Genomic DNA, 15,005 nt, shown 5'->3' with positions numbered 1-15,005 from the left:
TTCACATTAAATTCTAGCTTCCACCAATAAAATGCATTCGTACCAGTAAAATTTACATTGCAGCAATAATAATAAGCTACAAAGACTGAGTTTGACTAATGAAGCAAAATGTGTAACTAAGAAGATATTCCAGACATGAGCACAAGCACAAGCACAAGCATGGCAACAAGTTCATCATCTTCCAAAATAGACGCCTAGCGACAGAGAACAGATTAATGGGTGACGAACAATCAATTACAAAAACTGATAGAAGCATTTAGACCCCCAGTCATTCAGAAGCTCCAACTATGTGACATCAGTTAATTAATATACACAGTTTAACCTTCATTACAGTGTCAAAACCAGCTCGGGAGCACATTGATAAAAAAAAAAAAAGCAACCATATCCCCTGGGATGATGAGCCGGGAAGAACCTAAACAAGGAAAAACATCATTCTCTACTTCCTAAAATCTCCAGTTAACTACAATGAACGAATCTTCAACGTGTTCATGGGAAAATCAAAGTACCCTCCAGCTAGTTTAAACGGCCCCTACATTTCGGTGGGCAGCAGAAAATATGATTGTACACTCAAAAAACACACAAGCAAAGAGTTTACCAAAAGAACTCCATGAATAGATTATGCACTTTACAGGTATGATCCTTGCAAATACTAGGAAAAAGACAATAGAATGAACAACCCAAAAAGTAGAATAAAAAGAGGAAAGAATTTTACAATAACAGTAGAAGACAACAGTTTGCATGCTTGATGCCCCTCTGCCAGAACTAGGCATTCAACTTCATCCAAGAATAAAGCCTGGTTCAGGAATCACATCGTCTCATAATTTTTGCTTGCATCGACTTGAAGTACTGCAACAAACTCACGAATGCAGACAGTAGACCCAACAATTTTAGCTGGTTTACACTTCCCCATTCTTCTTGAGGAGGTTGAATCCTAGGGTAGAGTAAACCAATTGTCAGCATTGGATATTTAACATGAGAAGCCTATGACAGAAGTCTCACCCCATTTAGCAAGGCTTCCTCTTGTCCACCTTTAAGTGAATATTGAACCATTTTTTCTTCTTTGGTCTATCCCTGGTAGACCTCTTATCTCTTGCTTGGCTACCTTCTTTGTCCTCCTTCGGTGCACTTCTACACTTGCTCTTACTGCTACTCCGCTTGATTGGTGGAGTAGCTGTGTATGAGGCATGAATTTCACTCCTTTGCTTAAGAAGCTCATCAATCTGCAAAACCAAACATGGAGCAGGAGTCAAGCAAGAAATCAGTGTTTCAGAAACTATGATGGACTCCCCAAGATTGAGTTAAAAGTTTTTAAGCTTCAAATCACCGCTTGCATTTCGTGTGCATATCTACTTGTCATCTCCGTAAACTGCGCCAGGACCTGTATACATACCACATGAAATAAGAAAGAACTCATATAGATGACATGTAGTGCTAATTGAAGTCCAAACCTCTCTGTACTCGGTTTCGAACTTCGACAGGTCCACCCTTTTGGATAAAATCTGAGATTCCACGGCTCTAAGCTTCTCCTTTTCTTCTGAAAAGGGGGCTGCACAAAGAGCTTCTATTGTGTAGTTTACACTTTTGAAAAAATTGTCACCTAAGAAATGCGTCAAAACATCATGAGAAAGCACCACTTAGGTCCGAATTGCATAATCAAGAACACAAGGAACCCTGACTAGAGATAAGTCAAAGAAATTACCATAAATAGCAAACACATGGGTCCCAGCTTTTAGTTCAGTTACTTCGCATGGTTGAAATCCGTCCAGTTTTTTGAAGAACACTGTGTCTTGATCTTTTGCAGCTGCCATCTGAAGCTCACACAAGAAGAAACCAATCACAAATTGAGGATTTAGAATGAAGTTGAAACTAAAAATTGACCGAGATTTATTATAAATTATTAACTCACTGAATTCATTGTTTGGTTCAAGCGATAAACAGGAAAACCAAGAAAATACATTCCAGCAGATGTGACCTTCCCCGTTTTTGCACTATCCTCCTGCAGCAAAAGTAAGTTAGATGTAGGTTGAAGAAAAGCAATTACAGTGGCTCTAAATTTATGAGAAAAACGCTAAGGTCAGAAGGACTGGACATAAAAAATAAGGAACATTTTTTTCGATAAGTATAAAAAAACAAGGAACATTAAGATGCATTTTTGTTGAGCACCATGAGAGAGTGCCATTTCCAATTACCCAAACCAAAATTGAATTTCTAATTTCTTTCAAGGGGACAAACTCAACTCAACAAAGCCTGTACCAAATTTTTTGGAAACGGCTACATTAATCACATTTAGCATTCCACAAAAACAAACCTCCATTTAACTTGCTTCGATTTCATGATTGACATCATCTCCAATTTCACCCGCTTTCTGAATAATCAAACCTAGTAACGGAATGCTCACTTTTTGGTACCACTTAATTGCCAATCTTCAGTACTTCTCCACTTTTATATCTAGCTTTGTTAAAATAGCATTCCATATTATATATACATGGATGAATGCGTGTATGTATGCATGCATCCTTGCATTGACTTCTACCATAGTTGTTCCAATTATACTCACAGTTTATCATACATGTTCTTTACTATGTCAAATTGTCAATATATCCATTTCTGACTCCATTTTTTAAATTATTATATCTCCAAAGTCCCAATTAGAAACTTCCTCCATATCTTTCCATTAGCGTTCACAGTTTGTAAAGAGCTCCATTGTTGACCTCCCAAACATCAACCCAATTTGATTTTCCGACACTGTCACTTCACATTTCACTCATTGTTCACATCATGATTCATTAATTGGATACCCTGATTTAAAAAAAAAAAAGAAAAAAGGAGGTAACACTGTAGTTACTTTAATAATGATAATTGAAATTCTTATGCCTCCGGCCTTTAGTTTATTTTCCATGGATTGGAGTGATCCTTTAAAATCACAATTACATAAAAAATAAAAATAAAAAACAAGAAGCATAAACCCATGAACTGTTCCTAAATATGCCCACTAACTAGAATGGTTAAAAAAGGAAAAGGGAGGGGGGGGGGGGGGGGGGGGGGGGGGGGTGTTCATACTTTTAACTGTTCATATAGGGTTGTAATTTGAAAACCACTTGAGATCTCCCATAAAAGTTATAGTGCTAGTCATTGCAAAAATTATGCCAATATGTAATCCCTTTGACATAAAAAATAATTTTCACACACACACAAGAAGACGTTACCCAGTTCTAGTCCAAACTCCCAACTAGACAGACCTAACCTTTAGTATTTCACAAAGTGCGCACACACACATACACACACAAGAAGACATTACCCAGTTTTAGTCCCAACCAGACAGACCTAACCTTCAGTATTTCACACGGTGACTCCGCTGAGGCTTGAGTTCATGGCAGTGGCACCGTTGCTCGAATGTTTTACAATTGAACTAGGCAACGACCCTCATTTAATCCCTTTGACATCTAAAAGGCAATCACATTGATTATCTTATATTCTTTATCTAAGTTAAAAATAAAATCACTTGGATGCTCTTTCTCATCACCTCCCCAAATATAGCCTAAGTAGCATTCAATGTGGTTTCAATGAAACCAAATTTATATCAATAAGTTTTTAACAAAAACACATGGATTTTAAAATTAAATTTAACTGAACAAGTTTTTTTTTTTTATTTTTTTTTCAGAAGATAACTGAACAAGTTTGAAATCAAACCAAATGAGTTTTAAAACCATCATAGATAAAGATTTACAGTATATTTTCATTTTCACAGTATCTGTTAGTGGTTCTACATTTAAAATTAGAGCTTCTGCAAGATAATGGAAGGAGACTACCGTCGCTATTCTCAATGACATCAACAAAATTCCTTCCAAACAAAAACCTGCAACTGATAAAAGAAAGAAAAAAGAAATACCTGTAGTGCAAGGCTTAATCCACCATTTTCTTCTTGATCAAAGTATAATAGCTGCACAAATCCTAAGCCTATTAGTGAAAGCAATGATGATGCTGTTTTAGGGTATCAACAAATCCTAATCCATTAGTGAAAGCAATGATGATGCTGTGTTAGGATATCATCAAAGAAACAGAATACACCTATTCCTCACATATATTTCAACTGACTGCCAAATATTTTTTTCCAGCAGTATTTAAGAATAAGAAATTTTTGTTTTTCCCTAGTTGGTACTCACCCCCCGCCTCAAGAAATTGTTTGCATCCAAGAGGATTCTAACCAAGAGAATAAGAAATTTCACTCATAGAAAATTGAAATTTAAAAGGTTTAGATAAGAATAGAAAGAAAAAGGACCAATTTATGAGCAGTTTTTTTTTCCTAGTTGGTACTCACACACACATGCCTCCACCAAGGTTCAAAACCCTTACCTCCCTTTGGAAAGTAGGAGTCTGATACCGCTAGGCCACTGGCCTGTTGGTAATTTATGAGCAATTGTGAAAGTAAGATGTAAATATCAATTTAGATCGATGCCAATACACGTCCAAGCAGTCAAAATATATCTCTTTTGGCATAAAGCCACAACCCAACAAGACTACAACCGACAATAGTACAAAAGAATATAAGGCCAAAGTTCAAACATTTACTTGTCGCATGGTAAAAGGTAGAGGAACATACAATGCCAATACATGTCCAACGAGTCAAAATATATCAACCCTAGAAGGCTACAACTGACAATAGTAAAAAGAATAGATGGCCAAAGTTCAAACATTGCATGGTAAAAGGCAGAGTTCTTAAAAGCAGCATTGTAGCAACTTTCATGCAAGCTAAAACAGTAAATGCTAGCACCATTTTGTACTTGAGTTTTGACACAAAACAATCAAGTTCTGAGGCACGACATCAATCAGGTTATCATAGCCAGGAACTTTACTCACATTTACATGTGAAATTCTGACACGAGTAACTAAACAGTGAATCATGCCTATTGCAGAGAATCAGACTAGTCAACTTACTTGCCTCACAAATAAATTTTTCTAAAAGTTTCTGAAAAAAAAACCTTCCAGAACATAAATCATATTTATAAGTTTATACCTTCATAATCCCCACCCCCCCCCCCCCCCCCCCCCCCTCCCCCTTCCAAAACAAATATATATATATATATATATATATATATATATATATATAGATATATATATATATATTGAAGAGCAAAACACAATGTTTTTTATGCTTCTGCGTATTTGACCAGAAGTAACCAATTTCAGTTTGCTCCAAGACAAATATCAATTTTTAAAAGTATGAAACAAATACAAAAAGAAACTAAGACAAGCTTCACATACATTGAAGTCTAGAGCAGCAAGAAGCGTAATTAATATGCAGAAAACTACAAATTCACAAGCAGAAACTAATAACTTGCACAAACCTTGAATTTGCTTTTGTCTGATGATTGCACCCGGCACACAAAGCCAGCCTGTGCTTCTTCCTCTGTTATTCTGACAGAATAGAAGTGGGCACTTTGCTTTTCAACCTTTTAAATGATGCCACAGATCCATATGAGCATACTGCATCAACAAAATACAATCTAACACATTAATTACAATTCCTTACCTTTCTGAACACAGGTTGCCCCAGTGGAAGTGGTCGAACAGTTACCATGCCATTCAGTGCCTCCTCCAAGACAGTTGCAGATACAGTGGTTTTGATTGGCACGCCAAGTTTACTAAATTAGGATACAATAAGTACAGAAAACCCTATTGAGTAATGGCATAAGGGCTCGTAAATACAGTGAAAATCAAGCAACATGCAGAAAAAAATAATAATAAATAAATGCAGGATAAGAAGAAGTCATACATGGACTTACCTAAAAAGTGCTGCAAACATGGTATTCACAGCTCCCAAACTTGAAAGATCTAGCTCCAACTCTTGGCTTTCTGATTCAACAGCCTGGGCAATGGACAATGAAGTATCTTTTAGCACCAAAACTTCAAATTAACCCCAAGAATAAAATTGGCTGAAGCAAATATTAAATTAGAACTAATTTTGAACGAATGTAATAACTGAATCCCTGAACTAATTCATAAACTAGGGCATAAACAAAGCTTCTTCTGATGTAATCTAAGAGGACCCCTGAAATTCAAGCATTCAACAATAAGACAACTTCCTAAACACCTTACCTCAAAACCAGCCGTGTCAAATTGGCGCCGTTTGTCAGGATCAGACAAAATGTTATATGAAAAAGTAGCCTCCTTAAACATATCAGCTGCTTTAGGGTCATTTGCATTTTTGTCAGGATGGTACCTGAAATTGTACAATATTAGCATCATTAACAATTTAACTGGGAGAAGAAGGGAATATCTTTGAAAAAATGTAGGATGTGCCAGTTCAATCTAATAACTAACAATGCACATGGATACAAAATTGTAAGCTCATGACACTTGTTTGTGCCTTCAGTTCTGCTCATGCTCTATATATGCCACTATTTCTGTATTGGTAAAGTTAATCGATGTGCTTCAGTCAAAAACTAATTGCTTCCTGGAATCTTATGTAAACTATGTTGAAAGACATATGAACCCTCATTTATTTATATTTTTGATTAAATTTGTCAGACAAGAAATTATAGAGGCTAACCACAAATGAGCTTACAGGGAAGACAATAAATAGATGATGCATCTACCCTGTCCCAGATTGCTCTAGGCCCAATATAAAATACCAAATGTTATTCTCCATCTAATAAGGTCAACAAAATAAATTTTCATCCATTATACTAACTGATTACAAATTATCATTCAATAAACTTAAAATTAAATCCCTTCTTAGTAATAGTAGGCTTATTAAGTCATCTTCACTCTGCTCCTACCTCTTCAACAGCTTCATCTGGCACAAGCACACACCTCCTATGTATAGGCACAAACAAGATTATCTTCCTAGTAAATATCTAAATTAATAATGTCAAAGCTAGTCGAGCTCTCTTCCAACACTCGGCAGTCGGCAAGCAGATGCAAGGCACTTTCTTCCAATATCATGTATGTTTATTCAATCCAAAACAAATATATAGACATGGAAAAGTATTCTGACAACTGTATTCATGCATTTAGATCACAGACTGTTTCAAGTTTATTTTCCATTGAGATTCTGTATAGTTGAGTTCACCATATCAAATTTTCAAATATCAACTTTTTCCATCATTAAACTACATCTTAGTTAAATTAATCCGCTCAACTTTGAGAAAACCAAAAAAAAACAAAAAAAAAATTCCAAATAAGAGTATCGGAGGGAAGAAACTCTAATCTAACTACGTCAGAACAATGCTAAAATCCAATAGGCATCGAAAGCCTAAACCCATTTACCAACACTGATCTATCCAATGACATGACAAACATAGCTCACTCCAAAAAAAATAATAAATAAATAAATCAAACTTTAAAACGTGACCATATCAATCATGAATTTGAAGTTAGCAAACATTAGAAGAGAAAATTTTCCATACTTGAGAGCCATTTTTCGATAAGCACTCTTGATTTCTTGATCTGTTGAGTTCCGTGAGACTCCAAGAACCTCGTAGGGGTCTCTCCTAAGCTGCTTCGCCGCATCGTTCTTCTCCGATTTCGACCTGTGGGCCGGCATTTCGCTCAAAAAAACCCGGCCTGCTTGTTCACGAAAACCCTAGAATTGACGCAAATTGAATGAAATTACCCACAAATTCACAAATCTGATATCAAAATCCGTCTCGACAAATCATTTTTGCAGAAAATTTCCCGGGAAGTGGGAGTTCGGAGAAGCTAATAGCAATTGAAAACCCTAACGAGGAGAGAGTCCATACAAACTCCAAGCTGGAGCTTTGGTGGAGAACATGTAGAGAGAGAAATTAGAGAGAGGAGAGAGAAAGAAAACAAGAGGGCGAGAAATTGGAGGGGAAATTAGGTGTCATTTTAATACTAACTAAACTAATACGTCTTCGAAAATTCAAACTTAATGCGCTTTTTGTTACCATACGCACTTGGCGTACATTACGCATGTAAAATATAATACGGAGTTTATTCTATATATAATATATAGGAATATATATTAACGAATAATCAATTTAGCCGCTAAACTATTTTGACAGATAACATTTACTCCCTCTATCTATGATTTTTTTATGTTTTATTGTATCATCAGTGAATGAATTATTAAATTTATCCCGCTGAGTCCACATATAATTTATTTTTATACGTGAAATGCAAAAAATTTAAATTAATAATATTATAAAAAATAATACATTAACTTTTTAAATGAGACATATTTTGGGACATATAAAAAAGAAAATGTGAACACTTATTTTGAGACATTATTTAAGTTGGAGTTTTCTTACAATTTATAATAATTAAATTCAAGACGTGCAAGACTTATAAATCAGTTAACTACACATCATTTAAGCTTTAATATTTTTTAAAAATTGAACCCAAAACATTATTCATAAAGCATTAAATTCTAGATGTGCTTAGGGGCAGAGCCAGTATAGGCCCAGGGGGCATGGCCCCCCTGACCCATGCCCCCCGGGCCCATGCTAGCCCATTAGTTTTAATTACAAAATGACCTATGATTTATAAAAGTTTTTAAAATGCCCCCTTAAAATAATTTTTTTTTTTAAATGGCCATTAATTTTTATTACACATAGACCAAGAATTTATAAAAAAAGGTGAAAATTGTCCCCTGAAATAATTATTGACCCTTGGACCAATTAATTTTTATTACAAATAGGCCTATAATTTATAAAATTTTACAAAATGCCCACTAAAATAATTATTTTTTTAAAATATCTTTAATATTTCATTTCTTTTCATTCTTACACCTCCTCATCTTCTTCTTCTTCTTTCTTTTTTTATATTCTCTTTAAAAAAAAAAAAAAAGTTGCATTCCTTTATTTAAATAATTTTTTTTCTCTCATCCAAGTTTGGTAATTAAATTTGTTGTTAAAATGACTTTTAGGACCTGTTTGGTGTTTGTTTTACCATGTTCTAACTTATTCCGAAAATGCTGCAGTACCACTATTCTGGCCCAAAACATGTTCGGCATGACCTGTAGTGTTTTCAAGAGTGTAAGAACATTTTGGAATAATAAGGTCAGTATTTTATGTTTCCATTTTTTTAAAATAATTATTTTTTAAATTATTAAATGTTATTATTACAATTTTATTTATTAGCTTGAAAAAATATACTTTATCATCTTTAATACGACGTCCCCTGAAATAAATTTCTGACTCCGTCCTTGAACGTGCAAGACCCGCAAACTGCACATCATCTTAATATTTTTTAGAATCGAACCCAAACAACCAACATTACTCATAAAGCATTAATTCAAGACGTGCAAAATTTTCTTTTTCTTATAAAAATCTTTGTATTATATGACCTTTCACTTGTACCAGTTTCATAATACTGATAAAAAGTGCAAGACTTGCGAACCACAATTTATTTAAATTTGAATATTTTTGAAAATCGAACCCAAGACATTGTTGATGAGGGCCTAAGTGGTCTTTTATGATTCGGCAAGCAATTTGCTGATAGTTTGGAGGCACGTGCTGAATCGCGTGCCATAGAATAATGGCCACTAGTTAAGTACTAGTAGAAAAATAGGGTGTGTAGTGCGCACTAGGCGTATGGAAGAGTGTGTGTATATATATACACACGTGTGAGAAAAGAAGGAAGGCAACTTAAAATAAAAGGAAAATTGAAAAAAAATAGTGATGGGCCCAGGGTAGGACCTGATCATTGATCATACCCATAATCAGTGGTTAAAAGATACATTCATATCACAATCAATGGGGAGGGTCTGACTAAGAAACTTGACCCACAAAAAACATTGATGAGATAATTATGTTTTTTAATGATCTGATACTATTTAATTATTTTCTCAATGTCTTTTCTGGTAATTATTATGGTACATAGATAGATGATCATGACCAATTATGTTTTTTAATAATCTGGTAAGCTTGCTCATTAGTTTTTTTTTTTTTTTTTAACCGATGATGATTGTGTGAAGCTTCTTAAAATACTTTATAATTTATTATCGAGCTATTGCATATTACAGTCCCCTAGTTTTTATTATTTATTTTTTTATCCTCGCAAACTAGTAGAAGGAAATTCGAACACGGACACACCCGCGGAGAGTTGGGCGTTCCATCAATTTTTTTTCTTTTTCGTTGCAATGCAAGAAGTGTGAGATGTTAGATGTTAGATGCTAGATGCAAGGGGTTGAAGTCTTGTACTCCAGACATGATCCGATCCGAATCCAATAAACATTTTACTCGATCCAATTCGACTAATCCGATTTTTTAATATACGAATATTCGATCCAATAATCCGATCCGATATAAATGTAAATTTTTTTATAAATAAAAAAAGAAATATATATAAATTAATGTCAGAAGAGAATTAAAAAAAAAAAAAAAAAACAATGATTAGAAGAAAAAGATATAAAATAAAATATAAGTAAAATATGAAAGGAAATTTTTTTTTTTTTTTTACTCTTTGTTAATGAATAAACAATATGATATTATTAGTATGTATGTTCGAAGATTTATTAGTACATGGATGAGAACAACACATTATTGTATATATAATATTATATTTATATATAATATTATATTTATATATATATATATATATATATATATATATATATATTTGTTTTGGTATTTTGGATTACCTCTAATACAAATCTGATAGGAATCGGATCGGATTATTATCGGATCGGATCAATATAGTTCATATCCGATTTGTTAGGCTAAAAGATTATCGAATTTAGATCGTAATAAGGTTATCAAATTTTTTGTTCAATTTATATCGGACTAATCCTGGTCGACGAACTGATCATCAAGCAGTCGTTCGGTATCCGCTCCACTGACAGGTCAATTCCAAGATTCACGTGAAGCACTAATTTACTGGGCTATCGAGACAATTGCAATATTCTATCAATTAGACCATTGTGTTAAAAATAAATAAATAAATAAAATAAAATAAATAAATAAATAACAAACTAGACTATTGAATAATGTACTCATAGGATTGAGAAGCATGTTATTATCTTGACAAGAGCTTGTGTAAAAAATGTTCTCATAATATATATATATATATATATATATATATATATATAAGGCAAACCTTACATTAAGGTTTGCCTAGCTTACATATCTAACAAGGTAAAGGAAGAAACAAATATAAAGTAAGTTTTTTTCTCAGTTGGTGAGCACGAAAGAGGGAGAAAAATTAAATCAAACACACCTACATAGACATTTCAGTTGGACAACGAGTGTTTTTTTACTTTTTGACCTCCATTGTTATCATCATATTGTAGTTGAAAATAGTAGTGAAGTTAAAATGAATGAAGAGGCAACGACAATCTAGTGTTTTGTCATATGTTTATTGAGAAGATTCCATCCTTTTCACCTGTACTAATCATTGACATAGAAGAAATCTATTCCAGTGCTACCAGTCAAAATTATAAAAAAAAAAATAATAAGAAAACTAAAGACCTATTTGGCAATCTTTTTATTTTGTGTTTTTATGTTAAGGGTGATGTTCCTTAGTAAAACAAATGCAATTGCATTGATATTTCAGTAAATCAGTGTCTTTCATTGATTTTGAAGTCTCATATTTCGATCCTCTCAACTACCAATCTAATATCTAATACTTCTTATCTTGAAAAAGAAAAAAAAAGTATGACAAATGTGTTTGGTAACTTTACATTGCGATTTGAACAGTTACACGTGTTGTCGAAAAAGTGCCCAAATAAAAAACAGTTTCGGTAAAGTTTTTTTAAATTTTTCGTACTAGGGTGAACAACATAATAACAATAATTAAAAAAAAAACACTAGTGACCTTTATTTAATTTGCCATTTTGGGCCTCTTGATTTGTAACTTTGAAAATAATTTTGAGAACACAAACATTTATATGAAGACAAACATTTTTATAACTGAGTTTTTAAAAAACTGAATCAAGATAAGTTTTTGTATAATTTTTTGATTTTCAGTTCTTTGATTGTTTTAGAATTACAAAGCAAGCATGATATTTATATTTCAATATTGCAATACTTCTTACTAAACATATTTTCATATTTTTGTTTTAAAAAATCTTACGTACAAAAATGTAAAATTAGAAAGGGTTGCCAAACAAGCCCTAAGGGTATATGTTGACCTTCCAAAGTGGGAAGATCTAAAAATCAAAAACCTTTTGGGACAAAATAGAAAGGTTTATAAATTTAATTTTCAATATAATTAAGTAAGAGAGATATAATGTGAAAAAAAAAAAAAAAAAAAAAAAAAAAAAAAAAAACCAATCCTCTCTCCCTTGGATTGGATTGATGTGGATAAAACTGGACAATGACCAAAAACACCACCAAGTACCAAAACCAAAAACTTTATCACATAATCCAACTCAAACAAACCATGATGTGTGTCTTTATTTATTACTACATTAAATTAGTTTTCTTCTCTCTAAGAAAATGACAATCTTCCTTATAAAAGAGCTAGTAACTTCACCTTAAAGATCGGTGGACAGGAAGGGTACTTTGCACCTAATCAAGCACTAAGTTACTCACTTGTTTGTATTTTTATTTACATTAAAGAGACAAAGATGTCACTCCACATATGTCCTCCACTTCACTTGACTTGTTGCTGAATTTTAGATATGCCCACCATTATATGTATCGATGAATCTTTCTTCCTTCAGTGTCGGTTTGAGAATGACATGGTTGTTGAATCACTTGAAACGTTTTTTTTTTAATATATATATTTTTAAACGTGATTTGGTAATTATTAAAAATATTTAAGGTTTTTTTTGCTGAGACATTTTTATCATTTTATTTAATTTTTTTATAAAGACAATTTATTACTTTCTTGTATCAAGTCATGCAACTTAGGTTGGACAACCAAAACTCAACCCGAGTCCAGCCCCATTTTTTGCGGGCTTGGACAATCATTTTTATAATTAGTGTTGACTCTGGTTTGAAAATTTTCAACCCAAATTTAATTAGGGTTAAACTTGGGATCAGGTGCTAGCAACCCGAGCTAACTTGAACCCGAATTTTAATATTATTTTCATATATATTATTTATTTTAAATACATTATATATAATATTTAAATTATAATTACTTTTTTTCTTTTCTTTTCAACGTCCTTTGTGAAATCTTAACTTATTGTATGTTAATATTTAAAAGAATTAATTTTCTAAGAATTTGTTAGTAATTTAATAAAAATTTACAAAAAGTCTTTAAACTATTTGTTGTTTAATATTAATTTAATTAAAAAATAATTCAAAATCATATTAAAATTTTGTATGAAGATTAACCATACGAGTAACTCAAAATTTTAACCGGAAATCTAAGCCCAAGTTGTAAGCTCAAATTTAAAAGTAAAAGAATAGGTTGGGCTTAAGTTATACCTCAAACCCGTTTAACCCGCCCAAGTTGCAGCCCTAATCCTGGTATTATTCAACATGGTAACACTTTATTAAAAGACATTTGTAACGACCCACTCCACCACATGGTATGATATTGTTCGCTTTGGGCCCGAGCCTGCACAATTTTGATCTTAGGTTTTACTCCAAAAGGTTTCATACCAATTAAATATAACACCACTACATATAAGCACTTCACCTTTATTTTATCCAGGTGATGTGGGATTTTACACCCGTAGCTCGTCCAATGTGGTAGCTTGTCAGTGCCTCACACCCGCCCACAAGGTCATCACAATCACCCCCTTTTGGTGCCTAACGTCCTCGTTGGCCACACTTCCTGCTGGGTCAGGCTCTGATACCATTTGTAACGACCCACTGCACTACATGGTATGATATTGTCCGCTTTGAGCCAAAGCCCGCACAGTTTTGCTCTTAGGGCTTTACCCTAAAAGGCCTTATATCAATTGGAGATAACACCACCACATATAAACACTTCACATTTCCTTTACCCAGGCAATGTAGGATTGTGCACTCGTAGCTCGCCCAATGTAATAGCCTACTAATGCCTCACACCTGCCCACAAGGTGGCCACAATCACCTGCCCTTTGGGGCCTAACATCCTCGTTGGCCACATTTCCAACTAAGTTAGGCTCTGATACCATTTGTAACGACCCATTCTACCATATGATATTATTCGCTTTGAGTCCGACCTCGCACGATTTTACTCTTAAGTTTTACCCCAAAAGATCTCATACCATTTGGAGATAATACCACCACATATAAGAACTTCACCTTTTCCTTACCCTAGGCGATGTTGGATTATGCACCAGTAACTCACCCAATGTGATAGCCTACCAGTGTTTCGCACCTGCACACGGCACACCTGCCCACAAGGTGCAATAAGTAAATATATAGTATAAATACTTTAATAATGTTTCACCAAACACCTAACATGTTTTTTACAAACAATAATTTTATAACAACTCTATCGATAAAAGTATTTTGTTTTTCTCTTCATTATAACAGTAATGACAAACAAATCCTTATTATGATTGAACTTACTATTTAAGGATGCTAATTTAAACCTTCCGAGTAATAGGGTTAGGGGCGAGTTTGAAAAGAAACTTTAAAAATTTGCAAAGGTCTGAACCCGCCATGGTAACATCCTTATTAGGATTATAAAGTAGTCCACGGGTCATCCAAGCTAGAGCGAAAACGATAAAATTTAAGTTACGTAGACTAGGAACGAGAGTGTGCGTAGAACGCGAGAGCGAGAGAACCAAATCAGTGGCAAGTGACAAGTGACATTACTAGTCGATTGCCAAGCATTTGACTAGGTTAGTGGCAAAAGGCATTATAAGCCAATCGCTAAGAATTTTTCAAATCAGTGGCAAGTAGCATTACTAGTCGATCGCCAAGCATTTGACCAGGTCAATGGCAAAAGGCACTACGAGCTGATCGTCAAATACGTGTAAAAATTTATAAAATTGTTAGCAGATCGCCAAGCATTTGACTAGGTCAATGGCAAAAGGCAGCTGATCACCAAACACTTGTGAAAATTTATCAGACTAATGACAAGTAACATTGTTAGCCGATCACCGTCATCCATTGTGTATTTTAAATTAAAGAACATATAAAAACTTGACAATC

General features: G+C 33.7%; 1 protein-coding gene across 2 annotated transcripts; it reads right to left on the bottom strand.

Annotated features, from left to right (window-relative positions):
• Positions 1-590: 590 nt before the first annotated feature.
• Positions 591-7,845, bottom strand: LOC132302985 (chaperone protein dnaJ 16). 2 transcript variants are annotated; one of them, XM_059800002.1, is made up of 12 exons: positions 7,410-7,845; positions 6,097-6,220; positions 5,784-5,866; positions 5,531-5,642; positions 5,346-5,450; positions 3,890-3,940; positions 1,907-1,996; positions 1,700-1,808; positions 1,449-1,597; positions 1,325-1,378; positions 1,000-1,220; positions 591-931 (listed from the first exon to the last, which is right to left on the bottom strand). In XM_059800002.1, exons 1-11 carry the CDS (start codon positions 7,544-7,546, stop codon positions 1,005-1,007), a joined length of 1,230 nt encoding a protein of 409 aa, XP_059655985.1. In that variant the 5' UTR covers positions 7,547-7,845; the 3' UTR covers positions 591-931; positions 1,000-1,004. The 2 variants fall into 2 exon arrangements, with proteins under 2 accessions (XP_059655985.1, XP_059655984.1); XM_059800001.1 differs by having other exon boundaries at positions 591-1,220.
• Between the last annotated feature and the right edge of the window lie 7,160 nt (positions 7,846-15,005).

Source organism: Cornus florida, unplaced genomic scaffold, assembly GCF_030987335.1.
Source record: "Cornus florida cultivar Cherokee Brave unplaced genomic scaffold, ASM3098733v1 CherokeeBrave_3.0.0_Hap2_Chr04, whole genome shotgun sequence".
Lineage (NCBI taxonomy): Eukaryota > Viridiplantae > Streptophyta > Magnoliopsida > Cornales > Cornaceae > Cornus > Cornus florida.
Note: the sequence above shows the minus strand (reverse complement) of the source record. Positions and strands in the feature narration are given on the sequence as shown.

Bases quoted from the DNA above. Each gene is read 5' to 3' on its own strand.
- LOC132302985 (XM_059800001.1), bottom strand. From the start codon at position 7,546: ATGCCGGCCCACAGGTCGAAATCGGAGAAGAACGATGCGGCGAAGCAG. The intron at 6,221-7,409 runs GTATGGAAAATT...GTACAATTTCAG, and splicing joins TATCGAAAAATGGCTCTCAA to GTACCATCCTGACAAAAATG. The intron at 5,451-5,530 runs GTAAGGAATTGT...ATCATTTAAAAG, and splicing joins GGCAACCTGTGTTCAGAAAG to GTTGAAAAGCAAAGTGCCCA.